Raw genomic sequence first — 22,882 nt, 5'->3', positions numbered from 1 at the left:
CAAACAAATCTTCCTTCTCACAATGACAGCATTTCAGTAATTTCAGAAAATGTTCGTGATTATCTGTGTTTAATATTATATTCCGTTTAATTGGCCACGTCTGTGATTGCATCCGCGGTTATATTTACGCGGAAATCATATGGCCTTACTTTTTTCGTTGAAATTTTTGATTGTTGATTAGGCGTAATAGCGCTGTCAACCATGTGGCGATCCCAAACTTATAGTAGACGTAGTCTTTTTTTAACTGAAACGCTCACTCATTTGTTTCACCATTACAAGCTCAGAAATTTGCCTGAATGTTCTACGGCCCATTAATCGTTTTTTCCAAATATAATATTTTTATGATCGTGAAAAGCCAAAATTGAAATTAAGATTTAAAAAAATTTATTAACTGTCCAGCCCTAGTCACTGTTGAACATTCCATGTGAGGTCCATGTGAGTTCATCACTGATGTGGGTACCATGAAAAGATTTTAACCTTCTCCACCTAAGTCCCGCTGATAACAAGGTGTGATCTGCTCTTTTCTTCACCTAAGGACAATAATCATGTCTAAGTCATAATAGCATTTAAAGAGAGATTATTTTCATTAAGACACCAGGGGCTTCATGTACAAAGAGTTGCATTGCTTTCCTACTAAATTTGGACATATGATGACATTTTGAAAACAGCGTAAGCCAGGAAAAATTCTGATATATGAAAGTGGTTGCGCGCACAAATCCAAGGACATTTCTTTGTTACATCGCAATCTACTTGAAATCGACCGCAGATGTGTGCGTGATTTATCACGGCTAGACCATGCCCAAGCAGTGCCCCTTAATAAATACGCAAATCCTATTGAAAGTATCCATGTGACTGAGAATGGCCCACATTGCTCAATGAGGACTCTGAGGGAGATGCTTATTTCCACTGGTACGGATAACAGCACACAGGCTAAAAAAAGATGGTTGGGCATCAGGAACAAGGAAAGTAAAGAATGTGGCTTTTCATCGCATAATTTCTGCAAGTGTCACCTTCCTAGCTGCAACTGTGTCCCTCTCCTTGTAAGTGTGCGTCAAACTCGTTCAGTTGGTCCTTGATGCAATGTAGGCCCTGCCACATCCGTTGGTAATCAGCATCAACCTGTACTGTCCCTTGGCTTACCTGGTGGGTCTACGTTGGTTGTATCTGACCTTTTTGTCCTCAGTATCAACATAGGTAAATGCATAAGTGTGCACGCAGCGTGGATGGGACCTCACAATTCATTCAGGGTTTTTGCTTTGGCTATACTATGCAGCTCTTTGTGGGAACAATGTTTTGGCTGCATGGGCTGTGTCTCGACCAGAGGTGGGTAGTAACGCGCTACATTTACTCTGTTACATTTACTTGAGTAACTTTTGGGATAAATTGTAGTTCTACGAGTAGTTTTTATGCAACATACTTTTACTTTTACTTGAGTATATTTATAGAGAAGAAACGCTACTTTTACTCCGTTCCATTTATCAACATTCGGCTCGCTACTCGCTACTTTTTTTTATTGATCTGTTAATGTTTGTTTTGGTTTATGACAGAGCTTCAAAGTAGGATCTATGCATGCCTGCGTTTCACCAATCACATGCAGTCATTGGTGACGTTGGACCAATCAAACAAAGCCAGGCGGTCACATGACCCGACTTAAACAAGTTGAAAAACATATTTATTGGTCAACTGTACGGAATATGTACTGTACTGTGCAATCTATTAATAACAGTTTCAATCAATCAAAAGTGTAAAGGAAAAAAGACACTTTTTATTTCAACCGTACTTCCCGTCAAAAGCCTAAAGACTGATCGCACAGTTCCTGTCTTCAAAATAAAAGTGCCGCTTCATTGTGCCTGCGGTAACAAAATAAGAGTCTCCGAAAGCCGGCGCAAACAATTTAGCAAGCTATGGAGTTTGCCGCCAATGTATTTCTTGTAAAGTGTATAAAAACGAATATGGAAGCTGGACAAATAAGATGCCAAAAACCAACGACTTTCATGTGGTATTGGACAGAAAAGAGGAACTTTTTTTCTCCTCCATTTGAAAAGTGGACGTTATCAGCAATGCTGTCTGATTCCAATCAACGCAAGTCATCAGAATCAGGTAATACACCAACTTATATTCTTGTCTTCATGAAAGATAGGAATCTTTATGTTAAACATGCATGTACATTCATTAAAACACCTTTGACATATGAACAAAAACGGCAAAATAAATAAATATAAATTATATACTATGTGCGGCGGTATAGCTCGTTTGGTAGAGTGGCTGTGCCAGCAACTTGAGGGTTCCAGGTTCGATTCCCGCTTTCACCATCCTAGTCACTGCAGTTGTGGCCTTGGGCAAGACACTTTACCCACCTGCTCCCAGTGCCACCCACACTGGTTTAAATGGAACTGGGTTTCACTATGTAAAGCGCTTTGAGTCACTAGAGAAAAGCGCTATATAAATATAATTCACTTCACTTCACATGTGTGTGTACAGTATATATGATATGTGTGTGTATGTATATGTATATATGAGGTAGATCACCTCGACTTAATCATTTAATAAGTAATTGATAAACGTTGAAAAACCTATTGGGGTGTTACCATTTAGTGGTCAATTGTACGGAATATGTACTGTACTGTGCAATCTACTAATACAAGTTTCAATCAATAAATCAATCAATCAATACATGCCTACTGAGCCTATGGTGCTGTTAAGTTATTGTGGCTCAATGTGCCTCAATTATTTTTTATTTTAATGTACTATTATTTAATATATATTATTGTTTTAGTTGTTTAAGAGATATTCCTGGCTCTGAATTTGCTCATTGCTATTTTTATGTTTTTGTGCATTATTTGTTGCCGCAATCAGGTTACTCATCAGTTACTCAGTACTTGAGTAGTTTTTTCACAACATACTTTTTACTTTTACTCAAGTAAATATTTGGGTGACTACTCCTTACTTTTACTTGAGTAATACATTTCTAAAGTAACAGTACTCTTACTTGAGTACAATTTCTGGCTACTCTACCCACCTCTGGTCTCGACTGAGGTTTAATCATTGAATCCCCAGTACAGTCCTCACCAACAAACGCAGTCTTAAACACATTCCTGTTTTGAAGCAGTCCTAAAGCACCAAATCAGCCTATTCATTCCACAAGTCAACAGTTGTGTACACTGGGAGAGTCTGGTTGTAGACAGGGTAGATAAAAGGAATATGTTCAAAATTGGACCTGGGCACCACCTTACAGGCATCCTTCACATTAAACGTGGTCAAATGTGTTTGTTTTTCCCATGTTGCAATCTTTACATGCTGGTGGGACTTCGGGAGAACCGTTTTGATGTTGCACTACTTAAAATCGCCCACTACAACAGTCTTGTGTTGATCTATGATGTCATTTTGAGGAGTCAGCCCATATAGCAAAATATAACTGGTCCAGATATGGGCCAGATGTGCTTAAAAATCCGGTGCGGATCCGTTTTACCCATTTGTGCCCGTGTCTTTTTGCACCTCGGCATTGATCTGATACGGACACATTTGCCAGACCTTAAACAGCTTTGGGCCAAATCAAAAGAGGATTTTAAGGAGAACCCTGAAACAAAAACACTCATAATGAGCATGAGTAAAAAACAAACAAAAAAAACCAACCTTACTTTTTATACTTTTTGCCATCCTTGATGTTGGCTTGCTTCCCCTTCCTCAGCAGTTCCGCGTGGCGAACTGCAGTAACGTCACACACCAACTGGTAAATTTCGAATCATGGCGCGTCTGGTCTGCGGAGTCCACCCTTAAACAGGCCTTTAAATCATCTGGATTGTCAATCTGAGAGTCCCAGCCACAACTGGTCCACACTCGCTGAGCAAGCGTGACTTTTATAGAGATCTGGTGTTTGAATGCGGATCTGGGACAGTATGAACTGCTATCTTGGAGTGCTGTAGTCTTGTAGACATGCAGGAGGATGTACACGGCCAGCATGAACACTGCACTGAACTTATTTTGCAAATAAAAAGGTCCACACATTACCATCAGCACTTCAAGTTTGTCGAGCAGTATTTTTTCTTCACCTGAACATCTGCACACCATCTACACTAGTGGTGTCCAAACAACAGGTATCTTCAATTTGGTTTGTAAGACGGCACGAGTTCAATAAACAATTTGACCAGGAGCTGTGCACCCATATCATATATAGATATCGAGTGGTCTCATTACTGCCATTTTGTACCCATTTGGTGGCCAACAAAAGTTGCACTGTTATTAATTGTGCTTTTTAGTCAACTAATTGCAGTATTTTTTTAATATGACCCAATCCAAACAACCTTCCCTAGTCACAGTGCAGAATTTCTTTTTAAAAATCAGCCAGTACAAAAATTCTCTAAACATGGTCACACATAACACAGCCTGCTCATTATGATAAAAAATGTCTACTCTACGTCCATTAGAAGGGATGATGGGAAAAATGCAAACCACTCTCTCTACACTAATCCATGCTTGGAGCATTTTAGCTGGTCGATAGGAGGTAGGAGTAGCACTTTGACATATTCTTCATAACCAATTATAATAAGTATTATATACAAACCCTTTTTTCCATATGAGTTGGGAAATTGTGTTAGATGTAAATATAAACGGAATTCAATGATTTTCAAATAATTTTCAACCCATATTCAGTTGAATATGCTACAAAGACAACAGATTTGATGTTCAAACTGATAAACATTTTTCCTTTGCAAATAATCATTAACTTTAGAATTTAATGCCAGCAACACGTGACAAAGAAGTTGGGAAAGGTGGCAATAAATACTGATAAAGTTGAGGAATTCTCATCAAACACTTATTTGGAAAGTCCCACAGGTGTTCAGGCTAATTGGGAACAGGTGGGTGCCATGATTGGGTATAAAAACAGCTTCCCAAAAAATGCTCAGTCTTTCACAAGAAAGGATGGGGCGAGATACACCCCTTTGTCCACAACTGCGTGAGCAAATAGTCAAACAGTTAAAGAACTTTTCTCAAAGTGCAATTGCAAGAAATGTAAGGATTTCAACATCTACGGTATATAATATCATCAAAAGGTTCAGAGATTTTGGAGAAATCACTCCACGTAAGCGGCATGGCCGAAAACCAACATTGAATGACCGTGACCTTCGATCCCTCAGACGGCATCCTCCACTGTATCAAAAACCGACATCAATCTCTAAAGGATATCACCACATGAGCTCAGGAACACTTCAGAAAAGCACTGTCACTAAATACAGTTTGTCGCTACATCTGTAAGTGCAAGTTAAAGCTCTACTATGCAAAGCGAAAGCCATTTATCAACAACATACAGACACGCCGCCGGCTTCTCTGGGCCCGAGATCATCTAAGATGGACTGATGCAAAGTGGAAAAGTGTTCTGTGGTCTGACGAGTCCACATTTCAAATTGTTTTTGGAAATATTAGACATCGTGTCATCCGGACCAAGGGAGAAGCGAACCATCCAGACTGTTATAGACGCAACGTTCAAAAGCCAGCATCTGTGATGGTATGGGGGTGCATTAGTGTCCAAGGCATGGGTAACTTACACATCTGTGAAGGCACCATTAATGCTGAAAGGTACATACAGGTTTTGGAACAACATATGCTGCCATCCAAGCGCCGTCTTTTTCATGGACGCCCTTGCTTATTTTCAGCAAGACAATGCCAAGCCACATTCAGCACGTTGCTTGGTAAAAAAAGAGTGTGGGTACTTTCCTGGGCCGCCTGCAGTCCAGACTTGTCTCGCATCGAAAATGTGTGGCGCATAATGAAGCGTAAAATACGACAGCGGAGACCCCGGACTGTTGAACGACTGAAGCTCTACATAAAACAAGAATGGGAAAGAATTCCACGTTCAAAGCTTCAACAATTAGTTTCCTCATTTCCCAAACGTTTATTGAGTGTTGTTGTCATAACCCGTTACCCCGGTCATGGCATGATTTATGTTTGGTAGTTTTTCTGTGTTAGTCTGTTTCCTGGGTGCACCCTCTTTCCCTGTTTACTTTCGGTTTCCATGGGCACTAATTCTCCTCACCTGTCTTAGTTTTGCAATTAGTGTTCCCACCTGGTGTTTTGGTTCATCACCTCCCTTTATAGTGTGCTGTCACCCAGCAATAGTTGCTGGGTCAATGTTTGCTGAAGGCAACATTTACGTTCTCCTGTTTCTTCTCCTTGCAATAGTAAGTTTGTATAGACTAGCATTCCTCGTGTTTTCACTTTGGTGACATTTTGGTTTTGCTCCACGCTTGTTAGCGTCCTCAGTTTGTATTTTGTTGATGCTGCTTTAATTATATTAAAAATACTTAATCTTACCTCCACGCTACTCCTGCTTGCTTCCTGCGTTGCTGAGGAACACAACAATCGAAGCGCCGTCTTTTGCGCCCTCGAAGACGTAACTGACCCAGCCAGACGAAGTGTTCCTCTCTGACAAGGAGAAGCAAGACATCCTCCGGGAGCTCCGAGCGGACGCCCGGCCTTGGGAGTGCGAAGATGAGGCGGAGCTGTCCGAAGAGGATCTTCCTCCCAACGCTATGGTGGCATGGGGACAACTTCTGGTGAAGTTAGCAGACGCAGAGGACCGCTTCCGCCTCCACTCGCAAATTACCCCGACGTTCTCCTCAGCGCTTTGCCCGCTGCGCGGTGACGTCACACCACCTGGGAGGCGAGGGCTCCAGCGGCAGCCCGGCGCCGCGCATGAGCACGCGCGGAAGAGGTGCAGGACTTTTCCCCCAGCGTGGACTGCCAGGCTCTTCCCATCCGGCTTCTCCTCCCCGTCACCTGCTGGCAATTGTCCAGAAGGGCGCGAGCAGCGCAGACGCACAAAGCCAGCCCCCAGGCTTCCGAGAGCCCACCCGCCCGTGCCCTCAACTACCGCCGAACTCGCACAAATGCACCCCCCAAAACCTCCATCTAGCATCTGGAATCTGCTTCCTGAGGGGGGGCGCAGGGCTAGTAGTGTGACAGCGGAACAAGCAGACCTCCTCCCACTGAGGTTGCTGCCCGCCTCTCCTCCAGCGGGGGCGCTGTCGGCTTCACTTCCTGCTCAAGTGCCGCAAAGCAAGTCGGACCCGCCAGAGAGGTACAGCGCAGAGTGGATGGACCAATGGTACCAGGGGGTGCTGAAAGAGCTGGAGAGGGAGGAACAGTCCTGTCTAGTCGTGCACCCACCTACCACTCTGACTCTGCCCACGCCAGCAGAAGAGCTGCCTACCTTGCCTCTGACTCCGCCCACACCAGCAAAAGAGCTGCCTGATCCGCCTCTGACTCCGCCCACGCCGGCAGACGAGCTGCCTGCTCCGCCCACGCCGGCAGACGAGCCGCCTGCCCCGCCCACGCCGACAGACGAGCCGCCTGCCCCGCCCACGCCGACAGACGAGCCGCCTGCTCCGCCCATGCCGACAGACGAGCCGCCTGCTCCGCCCACGCCGACAGACGAGCCGCCTGCTCCGCCCACGCCGACAGACGAGCCGCCTGCTCCGCCTTTGACTCCCCCCAGGACGACAGACGTGCCGCCTCTGTTTCCGCCCACGCCGACACCTGATCAAAGGCTGGTTCCCACACCAGCAACTGCTCAAAGGCTGAAGCCCACACCAGCACCTACTCGGGTCCGGCGGGCCGCACCACGGCGCCGCCCACCTCCTCGTGTCCGGCGGTCCTCACCAAGGCGCCGCCCACCTCCTCGTGTCCGGCGGTCCTCACCACGGCGCCGCCCACCTCCTCGTGTCCGGCGGTCCTCACCACGACGCCGCCCACCTCCTCGTATCCCGCGGGCCTCACGAAGGCCCTGCCCACCTCCTCGTATCCGGCGGGTCGCACCACGGCACCGCCCACCTCCTCGTATCCGGCGGGTCGCACCACGGCACCGCCCACCTCCTCGTATCCGGCGGGTCGCACCACGGCACCACCCACCTCCTCGGCCCTGGACTACTCATGGGCGACTTCGGCGCAAACAGCAGCGACGCCCAGGACTTTGGGGGAGGAATCAAAGACTGCGGAGGTTCTGGCGCCAGTCCCGTCCGCCTCAACGGCCACTGACATGGCTGTTCCGAGGTCGCCCTCCTCGACCATTGCGGCGGAAATCTACTCGCCGTCGCCACCTGGCTTGTCCCCGGTGGCTTCGCGGACACATGGCCTGGTGGCCCACCGCCAAGTCCTCCCTCCGCCCTCCCTTGACTTTGGACTTATTCTGTTATTTTGGGGGGGGGGGGGGGCATTTCTAGTTTGGGACGTCTGGTATCCGCCCCTTAAGGGGGGGGGGGGGGGGTTATGTCATAACCCGTTACCCCGGTCATGGCATGATTTATGTTTGGTAGTTTTTCTGTGTTAGTCTGTTTCCTGGGTGCACCCTCTTTCCCTGTTTACTTTCGGTTTCCATGGGCACTAATTCTCCTCACCTGTCTTAGTTTTGCAATTAGTGTTCCCACCAGGTGTTTTGGTTCATCACCTCCCTTTATAGTGTGCTGTCACCCAGCAATAGTTGCTGGGTCAATGTTTGCTGAAGGCAACATTTACGTTCTCCTGTTTCTTCTCCTTGCAATAGTAAGTTTGTATAGACTAGCATTCCTCGTGTTTTCACTTTGGTGACATTTTGGTTTTGATCCACGCTTGTTAGCGTCCTCAGTTTGTATTTTGTTGATGCTGCTTTAATTATATTAAAAATACTTAATCTTACCTCCACGCTACTTCTGCTTGCTTCCTGCGTTGCTGAGGAACACAACAATCGAAGCCATGCGCCCTCGAAGACGTAACAGTTGTTAAAATAAAAGGTGATGTAACAGTGGTGAACATGCCCTTTCCCAACTACTTCGGCACGTGTCGCAGCCATGAAATTCTAAGTTAATTATTATTTGCAAAAAAAAAAATAAAGTTTATGAGTTTGAACATCAAATATCTTGTCTTTGTAGCATATTCAACTGAATATGAGTTGAAAATGATTTGCAAATCATTGTATTCCGTTTATATTTAAATCTAACACAATTTCCCAACTCATATGGAAACGGGGTTTGTATATCTACTATATTATTATAATAATATGTACTCATATATACTCATATGTATGTATGCTTTGGCCAAAAAATTGTACACACCTTCTCACCTACTTGCCAACCCTCCCGATTTTCCCGGGAGACTCCCGAATTTCAGTGCTCCTCCCGAAAATGTCCCTGGGCAACCATTCTCCCGAATTTCTCCCGATTTCCACCCGGACAACAATATTGGGGGCATGCCTTAAAGGCACTGCATTTTGCGTCCTCTCTCACCTGAAACCTTCACCCCTTAACGGCTGCATGCTGTCCAGGTGTCCGCTTTTCTTCCATATAAACAGCGTGCCGGCCCAATCACATAATGTAGCGTTGGACGAGTTTAACAATGGTCTTTACTCGAAAATGTCAAGAACTGTTGACACGATATATTATCTTTCAACTGGTTCAATGATAACGTTAATTTCAAGCACACACACACACACACACACACGCACACACAAGTGAATGCCACGCATATTTGGTCAACAGCCATACATGTCACACTGAGGGTGGCCGTATAAAAAAAACTTTAACATCCGCACCGTAACACAACATAAACACAACAGAACAAATATCCAGAACCCCTTGCATTACTAACTCTTCCTGGACACTACAATAACATCTACGGCTGTTGGAGCTCAGTTCACAACTGCACACACAACAAGAAGGAGACAAAGCAGAAGAACGAAGAAGAGACATGACAACGACGAGTAAGAAGAAAAAATATGCTTGCAAGTTCCAAAATGATTAGAAAAAAGAATTTAATTTTATCCAGGACAACTCAAAAGGGAAGGGGTATGCTGCCTGCACTACAACCCCCCCCCCCCCCCCCACTCCCCCCTCCATCTCCCGAATTCGAAAGTCTCAAGGTTGGAAAGTATGCCTTCTCATTCAATTTGTTTTCTTCATTTTCATGACTATTTACTTAGTAGATTGTCACTGAAGGCACCAAAACTATGAATGAACACGTGGAGTTATGTACGTCACAAAAAAAGGTGAAATAACTGAAAACATGTTTTGTATTCAAGATTCTTCAAATAAGCCACCCTTTGCTCTGATTACACTTTTGCACACTCTTGGCATTCTCTCGATGAGCTTCAAGAGGTAGTCACCTGAAGTGGTTTTCACTTCACAGGTGTGCCTTATGAGGGTTGATCAATGGAATTTCTTGCTTTATTGATAGATAGATAGATAGATAGATGGATAGATAGATAGATAGATAGATAGATGGATGGATAGATAGTACTTTATTGATTCCTTCAGGAGAGTTCCTTCAGGAAAATTAAAATTCCAGCAGCAGTGTACAGTGTTGAGATCAATTTAAATAAAAGTAAAAAGTAAATAATGAGGGTTTAAATGAAAACAAAATAGAGAAATATTACAATAAGAATAAAAACTAAAAAGCAACAATGGGAATACAAATATAACAGTAAAATAAGAATATAACAAGACAAAGTAGGCAGTAGTGACCATGTTGGCGGCGCCCGGACGGGCTGCGACACTGCGGTGCTCTTGCTAAAGATGGAACATTTGGCGGAAATGCCGGACAGTTCTGCAGACTTCATGGCTGGCTCGCATCGTGGTCACTCCGTGATCACGTACGACCGCCAGACACTTCTGGATATGGACATATCGGGCCGTTTTGGACTGATAGACGCGGGCGTGCTAAACATGCTAACTAGCATGGGAATACGTCGGCGGCTACATCCAGCGGCCTGTGAAGCAGGGGAGTCTAGTAGCAGCGGGGGCCGCCTACGGAGCAGACGCCAGCGGTGTGATCAGAAACGCGGATGTCGAGCGGGGCTAAAAACAAAGCAGAAGGCTAATCCCCACAGAACACCACTTCCCTCCACCCTGAAGACGGATTTAAATACAGGATGCGAGACTACTGGTCTGGGTAGGGAGTCAGTTAAATTAGAACAAGTTTTTTCTGCTTTGAGTGTTTCAGAGTTGGACATGTGTTTTACTGAGGTGGCAAACTATGATGCGTGCAGTTTATCAAAGCAACAAACAAACAATCGGAAAATCCCCGTTACTGAGGAGGCTAACCATGATGCGTGCAGTTTATCAAAGCAACAATCAAACAATCGGAACATTCCCGTCGTATCAATTCCTAGATATGGTCGTAATTATACTGAATGCACTGGGCATAATAAACACAACATTATTAATATTGCTACTACGGATAATTTGATCAAAAATTCCCTAAAACAGCCCACTTCCTATAATATAGGTTTTTTAAACATAAGATCATTGTCTCCCAAAACGTTGTTAGTTAATGATATCATCAGAGACAACAATCTTAACGTCATCGGTCTCAGTGAAACCTGGCTTAAACCAAACGACTTTTTTGCGCTAAATGAGGCATGTCCTCCTAACTTTACACATGCGCATACTGCCCGTCCGCTTAAAAGGGGTGGGGGGGTCGCACTAATATACAACGAAAACTTTAACCTTAGTCCTAACATAAATAATAAATATAAATCGTTTGAGGTGCTTACTATGAGGTCTGTCACACCGCTGCCTCTACACCTGGCCGTTATCTACCGCCCCCCAGGGCCCTGTTCGGACTTTATCAATGAATTCTCAGAGTTCGTTGCTGATCTAGTGACACACGCCGATAATATAATCATAATGGGGGACTTTAATATCCATATGAATACCCCATCGGACCCACCGTGCGTAGCGCTCCAGACTATAATTGATAGCTGTGGTCTCACACAAATAATAAATGAACCCACGCATCGCAACGGTAATACGATAGACCTAGTGCTTGTCAGGGGTATCACCGCTTCCAAAGTTACGATACTCCTGTATACTAAAGTATTGTCCGATCATTACCTTATAAAATTCGAGGTTCAGACGCATGTTCGTCAAACTAATAATAATAATAACTGCTATAGCAGCCGCAACATTAATACGGCCACAACGACAACTCTTGCTGACCTACTGCCCTCGGTAATGGCACCATTCCCAAAGTATGTGGGCTCTATTGATAACCTCACTAACAACTTTAACGACGCCCTGCGCGAAACCATTGATAACATAGCACCGCTAAAGTTAAAAAAGGCTCCAAAAAAGCGCACCCCGTGGTTTACAGAAGAAACTAGAGCTCAGAAATTATTATGTAGAAAGCTGGAACGCAAATGGCGCACGACTAAACTTGAGGTGCACCATCAAGCATTTAGTGATGGTTTAATAACTTATAAACGCATGCTTACCTTAGCTAAAGCTAATTATTACTCAAATGTCATCCACCGTAATAAAAACGATCCTAAATTTTTGTTTAGTACGGTAGCATCGCTAACCCAACAAGGGACTCCTTCCAGTAGCTCCACCCACTCAGCAGATGACTTTATGCAATTCTTTAGTAAGAAAATTGAAGTCATTAGAAAGGAGATTAAAGACAATGCGTCCCAGCTACTACGGGGTTCTATTAACACTGACACGATGGTATATACGGCGGATACTGCCCTCCAAAATAGTTTCTCTCGTTTTGAGGAAATAACATTAGAGGAATTGTTACAACGTGTAAATGGAATAAAACAAACAACATGTTTACTTGACCCTCTTCCTGGGAAACTGATCAAGGAGCTCTTTATATTATTAGGTCCATCAGTGCTAAATATTATAAACTTATCACTTTCCTCGGGCACTGTTCCCCTAGCATTCAAAAAAGCGGTTATTCATCCTCTTCTTAAAAGACCTAACCTCGATCCTGACCTCATGGTAAACTACCGACCGGTGTCTCACCTTCCCTTTATTTCAAAAATCCTCGAAAAAATTGTTGCGGAGCAGTTAAATGAACACTTAGCGTCTAACAATCTATGTGAAACCTTTCAATCCGGTTTCAGGGCAAATCACTCGACGGAGACAGCCCTCGCAAAAATGACTAATGATCTATTGCTAACGATGGATTCTGATGCGTCATCTATGTTGCTGCTCCTCGATCTTAGCGCTGCTTTCGATACCGTCGATCATAATATTTTATTAGAACGTATCAAAACACGAATTGGTATGTCAGACTTAGCCCTGTCTTGGTTTAACTCTTATCTTACTGATAGGATGCAGTGTGTCTCCCATAACAATGTGACCTCGGTCTACGTTAAGGTAACGTGTGGAGTTCCCCAGGGTTCGGTCCTTGGCCCTGCACTCTTCAGCATCTACATGCTGCCGCTAGGTGACATCATACGCAAATACGGTGTTAGCTTTCACTGTTATGCTGATGACACCCAACTCTACATGCCCCTAAAGCTGACCAACACGCCGGATTGTAGTCAGCTGGAGGCGTGTCTTAATGAAATTAAACAATGGATGTCCGCTAACTTTTTGCAACTCAACGCCAAAAAAACGGAAATGCTGATTATCGGTCCTGCTAGACACCGAACTCTATTTAATAATACAACTCTAACATTTGACAACCAAACAATTAAACAAGGCGACACGGTAAAGAATCTGGGTATTATCTTCGACCCAACTCTCTCCTTTGAGGCACACATTAAAAGCGTTACTAAAACGGCCTTCTTTCATCTCCGTAATATCGCTAAAATTCACTCCATTCTGTCCACTAAAGACGCTGAGATCATTATCCATGCGTTTGTTACGTCTCGCCTCGACTACTGTAACGTATTATTTTCGGGTCTCCCCATGTCTAGCATTAAAAGATTACAGTTGGTACAAAATGCGGCTGCTAGACTTTTGACAAGAACAAGAAAGTTTGATCACATTACGCCTGTACTGGCTCACCTGCACTGGCTTCCTGTGCACTTAAGATGTGACTTTAAGGTTTTACTACTTACGTATAAAATACTACACGGTCTAGCTCCATCCTATCTTGCCGATTGTATTGTACCATATGTCCCGGCAAGAAATCTGCGTTCAAAGGACTCCGGCTTGTTAGTGATTCCCAAAGCCCAAAAAAAGTCTGCGGGCTATAGAGCGTTTTCCGTTCGGGCTCCAGTACTCTGGAATGCCCTCCCGGTAACAGTTCGAGATGCCACCTCAGTAGAAGCATTTAAGTCTCACCTTAAAACTCATTTGTATACTGTAGCCTTTAAATAAACTCCCTTTTTAGACTAGTTGATCTGCTGTTTCTTTTCTTTTTCTTCTATGTCCCACTCTCCCCTGTGGAGGGGGTCCAGTCCGATCCGGTGGCCATGTACTGCTTGCCTGTGTATCGGCTGGGGACATCTCTGCGCTGCTGATCCGCCTCCGCTTGGGATGGTTTCCTGCTGGCTCCGCTGTGAACGGGACTCTCGCTGCTGTGTTGGATCCGCTTTGGACTGGACTCTCGCGACTGTGTTGGATCCATTGTGGATTGAACTTTCACAGTATCATGTTAGACCCGCTCGACATCCATTGCTTTCCTCCTCTCTAAGGTTCTCATAGTCATTATTGTCACAGACGTCCCACTGGATCATTATTGTCACCGATGTCCCACTGGGTGTGAGTTTTCCTTGCCCTTATGTGGGCCTACCGAGGATGTCGTGGTGGTTTGTGCAGCCCTTTGAGACACTAGTGATTTAGGGCTATATAAGTAAACATTGATTGATTGATTGATGTTATGAAAACGTATTGCACTGTTATTGTTTGGCATCCCCTGTCATCCTAATGCCCCCCACCCCCCACCCCAGCGAGGAGTTGTACAGTCTAATGGCGTGTGGGACAAAGGAGTTTTTGAGTCTATTAGTCCTGCACTTGGGATGAAGCAGTCTAGAACTGAACAGGCTCCTCTGGCTAATGATAACGCTATGCAGAGGGTGACTGGCATCATCCAGGATGCTCACTAGTTTGTCAACAGTCCTCTTCTCTGCCACCGTCACCAGTGTGTCCAGTTTCATTCCGATTGTAGAACCGGCCCGCCTGATCAGTTTCTCAAGTCTGGAGCTGTCCTTAGATGTACTGCCCCCCCCCAGCACACTACCATGTAGAACAGAACACTGGCAACCACAGACTGGTAGTACATCCACAGGAGTTTTTTGCAGATGTTGAAGGAGTGCAGTCTCCTGAGGAAGTACAGCCTGCTCTGTCCTTTCTTGCACTGGTGGTCCGTGTTAACAGTCCAGTCCAGCTTATTGTCCACCCAAACCCCGAGGTACTTGAATGAGTCCACGGTCTGTACCTCAACTCCCTCGATCACAATAGGTTGTGACCGTGGACTCGACCTCCCAAAGTCAATGACCAGCTCCTTGGTCTGTACTGTATATATAGTTACTTTGCATGCACTTTAGGTGCCCAGCAAAAAAAAATAAGCTTAATGCAGCCCCCCAGTTAAAATATTTGGACACCCAATGACAGCTTTCTGGTCTCTGCGATAGAAGGAGTAGGTCTGTAGCTGAATGGCAAAGTCCTGTGTTGTTACTGATATAGGTTTCCATAAAATTTAAAACCCAGCACTCATACATTTTATGTTATGCTATTCTGGCTCTCAGCTCATCCATCTTGTTAAATAAAGACCAGACCTTTGCTAGCAATAAGCTAGGTACAGTGGTGGGGGGGAAGCCTTAGCTTTCAGTTTTGCAATTATGCCGACTCTCTTGGCCTGTTTTTGTCGCTGCCTTGGGTGTGCCAGGCGCCCTGTGGCATACTCAGAGAGCAATATGAGATCAACAGTGTTGTGTCATCGTCTTTAATCATTTTTTTATTTATCATAATTTTTTTCAGATACAGCCTTGCAGAATGTTAATTGCTTATTTTTCAACTCTGCGTTACCTTATGGCTCATTTTGAAAGTGTTCAGCCGTGCCTGAACTGCCTTTACAAATAATTAGAGGGATGGCTAAGTTTGCAATGATGTGCCCATACATACAAGTTCTTTTGTATCTGTGCATGTGTGTCTGTACAAATAGCTCCCCAGCGGAAACTCCCAGAAGGAGCCTACAGCGTCAAGGCAGCATTTGCAGAAGCCGCAGTGCCTCCATATTGTCATTGCGAAGCACCTCTAAGTCTCCCAGCAGGTATATTCTCCATAACATGCACATGTGCATAATTTCCCTACACAGGCATTTCCCTCCGCAATATCTGACCATTAAGTTTAAGTTTCATTAATGAGCACTCATCAGCGAAAGAATAGGATGATGTAACATATATGATATATATATATATATATATATATATATATATATATATATATATATATATATATATATATAAATATGTATCATAAATAAATATTAAATATAAACTTGATCATAAAATACATCTTAAAATATATCATAAAAAAAACATATCACTCCCTCTCTATAACTTGGGCACTTATAGGTTTTTTTGCACAGGCACTTTATGAACTTTACATATGCGTTTTATGAATACAGGGGATAAGGGGAGCTAATCTTGGGACAGGATTCTAGTGTTTTAGTCAAAGCTATCCCCAATCACAGTTTCTAAAGTGTTGTGACACAGTGATTTAAAAAGTGTACCAGTCTCATCATCACATTTTTAATACTGTACTCTGCATACCTGTGGGTGGAGAATTGTAGTTATGGGAGCTATGTTTCTTCACTGAACACACTAAACGTAATGCCTTTGTTCTTTCAGAATGAACTGCAAACAGAAGAAGGATCGAAAGAAGGTAGCTTCAGTGTCCTCTGGCCCCAACAGTCCTACTGCTTGGCCCGATGGCGACCACATTCAGCGCAGTCACAATGGCAAAGCTGGCAGACGCAACTACACTGAGGGCGATAAGGTGCAAAATGTATGTCATCTTCTCTGTTACGCTCATTTAACCTTCCCACTAAGATGTTAAACATCACCATTCATAGGTTACAGGGCACAACTTTTATGACTGTCGTCATTTATGATGTGGATCAGACCTGCTGCTTTCTTTCTGTCTTTCTTTGACTTCTCTGACATCTTGTTCATTGTTCCTGTTTGGTGGCAACAGAGAAGGAGGTTTTAGGGTGTGTGTGTGCGAAGTTCTGCATAGGTCTGCAAATAACAGCATGCTGTCCTCACATCCAGACTTAAGTCACCCAAACCTACTATGATCCCAGAATAATGATTAAAACTACATGTGCTTCTTTCCAAGCCCTTGTTCACCGAGGCGTAAGAGTTATGTGGTATGACCATTTCAAACATCAATACAAATCTTTGCATCTAAAATAAAATATATTTAGTCCAGCAATGTTAAAAATCCAAGCTACCTTGCATAGATCCTGACTAGGCACTTGTTGGTGTTTTAAGGGGGAACTGCACTTTTTGGGAATTTTGCCTATCATATAAAAATGTCAAACGTGTGCTTGGCTCACATAAGGATTATTCCTTATGTGAGCCAAGCACACGTTTGACATTTTTATATGCCTTCTAATTCATAAATAAACACCAGCAACAGTCAGCCAACAATGCAGTGAATGAGATTTGATCTAAAACAACCAAAAACCTCTATCAATGTTTTATATAGATGCTTTACGTATATATGTAATGTAGTAACAGGCAAATTCATAGGAACATGTAATATTTAAATTTCTGTCATTTTAAGAATACAGCAGCGTATTCATTTCACAGACACATCACAACATTTGCTATTTCCTTTTACAATAACAATTACTTATCATGGCAGTCTTCATGGGAGCCAACAACTATTTGGGACAAATGATGATCCAGAACCTTACATGTTTGAGCCTGGACATGAGGATGAGCTACAAGTTTTGAAAGATGAATGATAGAGAAGCAGATCCAGCAAGTAGCATTATTGCTAATACTCAATGTAAAGTATTTTGAGTCATTAGAGAAAAAGTGCTATATAAATATAATTCACGTCACTTCACTGCTAAGTGCTAAACAAGAAATACATACTACAAACATGACAACATAATTATTTACTATACAATGTCTTCTTTGAGTGGGATGCCGACTGATTGGCTGCTCTTATCCCCCGTTTGGATGAATCAATCAAAAAAAAAAGTGGGCATTGACAGGCCTTTTTTCATGTCTTTTTCACCATCTCCGCTATTAGTAGCAATATCGCTAATTGTTGGTTAATATGCTGAGTTTGCACGTTCTCCCCGTGACTGCGTGGGTTCTCTCTGGGTACTCTGACTTCCACCTCCAAAAACATGCACCTAGGAATACTGTAGGCTGATTGGTAAAACTAAATAGGCCCTTGTGAGTGAATGTGTGGTTTTGGGATGTTTTCTTGGCCTCAATAGATTACTCCCATGAGCTGGATTGTTAGCCACCTTGGACTTGCTGTAGATTACAAATTAAATTGGATTAAAAAAATAATATATATATGTGTTCTTGTGTTACATAGGGATTTTCAATGATTGGCAAAAAAAAAGAAAAAAAAGTGAAGTTCCCCTTCAAGTGATATCCATCTCTCTCTGATGTGAGTAATCCATTATGTAATGATTAGATTAATTTATATAAATCCCTGTGTTTTTTTTAATGTACGGTATCAGTTGGTATTTTGGGACCACCTCATGCTCCTAAAACACTAAGGTTTTATCAATCATAAAAACACTATAGAGTTGACTCTGAATATAATTTAGTTAGTTTTGAAAGTAATGTACTAAAAAGAGGGATATCGATTTACTTTTATAAACTTGCACAACAGCATAACTACTGTTTTTGTTGTCTAGAATTTTCCATATGATGTAGCTTGTTCACTGACAAACATGATTTTGGAAAAAAGACCAGTTATAATGTACCATAGATGCTTCAATCAACACCTCTATTAATTTCACCAAAGCTTCTGTAGTTGCTGGATGCGTGGTCTACAAAATCAAATAACCACCAGAGTCTCTAATTAGCGCCGGGTCAAAAAAACAATGGCATTAAAGGGGAACTGCACCTTTTATGGAATTTTGCCTTTCGTTCACAATCATTATGAGGGGCAATAACACGTCTTTTTTTTACGATTTTAAAGATGATAAAAAAACACTTGAAAAATGCGAATAATGGGAGTCACCGATTGGCCTTCAAAGCCCTCGAAATCAACGTCAAAACCCTCCATCAAAGTTTTATATACACATTGCAAGTCTATACATAATGTAGTAACATACACCTTCATAACAATCTACAATATGTTCAATATTTACCATATTTTGATAATTGTAATCATTTTTGTGACTGTTTTTTTTCCGCTCATTGATTTCTGTTTCCATAGCAACGCGCGTCTGACTCCGAGCAACAAATGTGTGTGTTCCTACTTCCAGAATCAAACACAAGTGTGTTTTCTAATTAAGGCAGACTTGGTAACAGAACAACAAAGACAACTATTTTTGGACAAATGAGGAATCATAACCTTAGACTTGAAGTTAAATATAATTTTGCTTATAAAAGCCAGCTTAAAGAAGTGTGAGACGTTGGAGGTGGAGAGTGAAGTGAAAGCGATTTTGACGCTACAAATGTAGAACTTGGAGCCAAGCTATTTGAAATGAAGTATTGGTGATGTTTTTAATGCATTTTAAAAGTGATTTAGAGGTAGAATTGAGTGCTCCCATTAGCTGCATTGCTAGCCACCTAGAACGAGCAGATTTTTACGTTAGAAAGGGAAAGGAAAAAAATTGTTTATGTTCTTGTCTCTCCTGATGATTGTAAAAAAATAGGCAAAATTCCAAAAACTGTGCAGTTCCCGTTTAACAGTTGTGGCTGTTGTCAACTTAATGAAGTTGTATATGTTGGTGACTTCAGATGAAACACAGGAGTACCTCAGCTTATGAGTCTAACTGGTTCTGCGATGGAGCTAGCAACACAAACTACTCGGATATCAAATCAATATTCCCAATTCAAATGAATTGAAATTAATTTAATTTGTGTTGGGCATCCCAAAACAGCACCATTTTGACATGTAAAATGCCTACTAAAATGAAAAACTAACTTTTAGATATTGCATTTTGTATGAAAAATAATACAATATGTATACTACAAACAAGTATGGTAGTTTTATAAAATAATGTACGGTAATAATTTACAGAATTTACCTTGAAGAGTACACTTTACAATATAACCTTCTAGCTGATTTCCATCAAACACACAGTTTCTCCATATTTCCAAGGAATAAATGGATAGTCTTTTTTCTTATTCTATCAGTCAATGAATTGTTTCTGTTTTTATCTTGCTGTCTTTGGGTTCCACTCCCTAAATATTGTTATAACGTCCTTGGTGGGCGTAATCAGTGCTACACTCCAACTGCTTCACCAAGTTAGATTTTAGTTAGTTTTTGATTATTTGTTTCTTTAATTCAATGAATATCATCCACTTATCATTTTTATGTCCATTTTTAGCTAATAGATTATGGTCACGAGTAAGACAGGATACGTTAGTCGAATCCTACAGGATAAACTGTGACATTCACTTTGCCAAATAATAATAATGGATTACATTTTTATCGCGCTTTTCTAGACACTCAAAGCACTTTACAGTGAGAACTGCGACGCCATGATTCACTTAGTCCACATTCACACAGTCATGGTGGAAGATACTTCTGGGGTAGACTGATGGCCCCAACAGCCTCTCTGACCTCCACCAAACATTCACACAGTGAGTAGCACCGGAAGCAAGGTGGGTAAAGTGTCTTGCTCCAAGACACAACGGCAGTCATGGCAGAAGCTGTTTTCGTACCAGGACCCCTAAGGTTTCTAGAGGCCCGCTCTAGTGGTGGGAAGGCTTGTAACCCGAATAAAGCAAAAATTTGCTGAATTTATCCCAGGGGTCAATAAAGCACGTTCTATTCTATTCTATTCTATTCTATTCTAAAACAATTAGCCAAGAGAGACCTTGTTTCCTGAAAAACTGGTAAGCCAAGGTACTACTGTATCAGGAGGGATTATTATCCCCCTATGCATGCGCTGTAAAAATGTGGCTTGCGCAACTTAGTTAGTTGAAACGTATTCATTTTACACCTATTGTACAGCATTACTACATTGGTTCTGCTGCTGTTGTCTTACGCAATATACTTAAATAAATGTGGTCCGTTACAGTAAAATAAAAATAAGTTATTTTTTGGGTTGGGCATGAGAATCTGTATTTAAAAATCGGTGCATTGCGTGTGACGTCACATCCTATTGCGGACTCAGCCGCAGCTCTAACTAGGGATGTAACGATAAGCGGAAATGACGATAACCACAGTAAAACTCCTGACAGTTAGTATTACAATTTTAAATTAAATTATTGGAAAAAATGTGATTGACAACTGCACATTGTTAAATTCACAGATGAACTGGCGCTACCTTGCTAGCTTAAATGCTAACATGAAAACAAGGGACATGAACATCTTTCTTTGGTAAGAAATGACATACGTCAATCTAATCTAATAATCACATTGCAGTCTGAGCAAACTAAGCTATCCAATTGTGCACATTGAACCTACATGCTGAGTCATCAGACGGAGTGATCGTTCTATACTCAGAGGAATACGACACATCAGGTGATTTTAAATGACCACTAAAAAGTGTGTGACAACCAAAGAATAGAACACCCACCAGAAATAATGAATAATAATATATTTTATTCCTAACACACTTTACATTCAAATACATTATAAAGTGCTACAGTACGAACCAATACTTAAAACAATAAAAGTTTAGCCATTAAAAAAAGATTAAATACTAAGACTAAAACACTATCAGTGCAGGATAAGAAACCCAAATATGCAAAACAAGTCACTTTTCTTACAGTGTCTATTTTAGTTATTAAAACAATAAGAATTTGAGTGTGTGTATGAGTACAGTCCAATATTGCGATTACAATAATTGTGCTACTTTGGGTCTCAATAACTGTAATATGACATTTTCACACCATTGCATCCCCAACACGAACATTTGGCTATCACTCCAGCAGCACTGAGAGCAAACTAATGCAAATTACCTCCAGGTAAAGTTGAAATATTCAATGTGAACAAAGTAAATAAATGATAAATGGGTTGTACTTGTATAGCGCTTTTCTACCTTCAAGGTACTCAAAGCGCTTTGACACTACTTCCACATTTACCCATTCACACACACATTCACACACTGATGGAGGGAGCTGCCATGCAAGGCGCCAACCAGCACCCATCAGGAGCAAGGGTGAAGTGTCTTGCTCAGGACACAACGGACGTGACGAGGTTGGTTCGAGGTGGGATTTGAACCAGTGACCCTCGGGTTGCGCACGGCCACTCTCCCACTGCGCCACGCCGTCCATGTAAGAATAAAACAAAATACAACAATTGGACAGAAGTTATTATAATCAGCTCATTATTAAATGTTAGAATGAAAGTTAGGTTTTGTTGTATAAAACAATGAATGTGGTACCGTATCGGTTCAAATGTGGAAGGTACCCATCCCTAGTTATGTATAGAAATATATTTTGAAAATAACAGCATCCTATATCAATGCTTGTAAAAAAACACAACTTAAAACTTAAAAAAATAAAAAGTAGCTGTTATGTTGAAATCAAAGAAAATGCTATTTTAAGTCATTATTGAGAGGAAATGTAGCGCTGTTGCTGTGTTTCTCTTGTGTGACTCAAGAGACCTCATCTGCTCTCTCTCTGCTTGTGCCATTCATTATCTACCCTCACCCCCACTGTTGAATTAACCTGAAAAAAAAAATGGTATCTAACAATTAATAAATGCCCCAATGTCTCTGTCTTGTTCATATAAAAAGCACTCAAATGTTTCGGAGCTGGACCAACTAGATTAACAGGGTATGTGTGATCGTTTCTTCTTGTTTACCGTTGTCTTCCTGTTAAACAGCAGCTCTGCTCAGTGATAAACCCTCCTTTCCTCCAACAGCTCCATCTCAACCACTGGAGTTCTTTAATGAATTCTTTAAAACATGCCCGTTGCATGTTGCCTCCAGGTGACACTGACTTCAATGTCTCTAATCCAAACACTGTTTGTTCGCTCATATATATTTGATATGTAGTGAACACATCGTTTAAGCA

General features: G+C 42.2%; 1 protein-coding gene across 3 annotated transcripts in view; it reads left to right on the top strand.

Moving 5' to 3' along the window:
- srrm3 (serine/arginine repetitive matrix 3) overlaps positions 1-22,882 on the top strand; it is a 145,316-nt gene that overhangs the window by 84,969 nt on the left and 37,465 nt on the right. For all 3 annotated transcript variants that reach the window (XM_061898261.1, XM_061898259.1, XM_061898260.1), the window contains 2 exons: positions 15,865-15,972; positions 16,553-16,709. In XM_061898261.1, coding sequence (XP_061754245.1) covers positions 15,865-15,972; positions 16,553-16,709 — 265 coding nt within the window. The remainder of the gene's footprint in view (positions 1-15,864; positions 15,973-16,552; positions 16,710-22,882) is intronic.

The sequence above is a fragment of the Nerophis ophidion genome, linkage group LG04 (assembly GCF_033978795.1).
Source record: "Nerophis ophidion isolate RoL-2023_Sa linkage group LG04, RoL_Noph_v1.0, whole genome shotgun sequence".
NCBI classification, from domain to species: Eukaryota; Metazoa; Chordata; class Actinopteri; order Syngnathiformes; family Syngnathidae; genus Nerophis; species Nerophis ophidion.
This window is presented reverse-complemented; position numbering and strand designations above follow the sequence as displayed.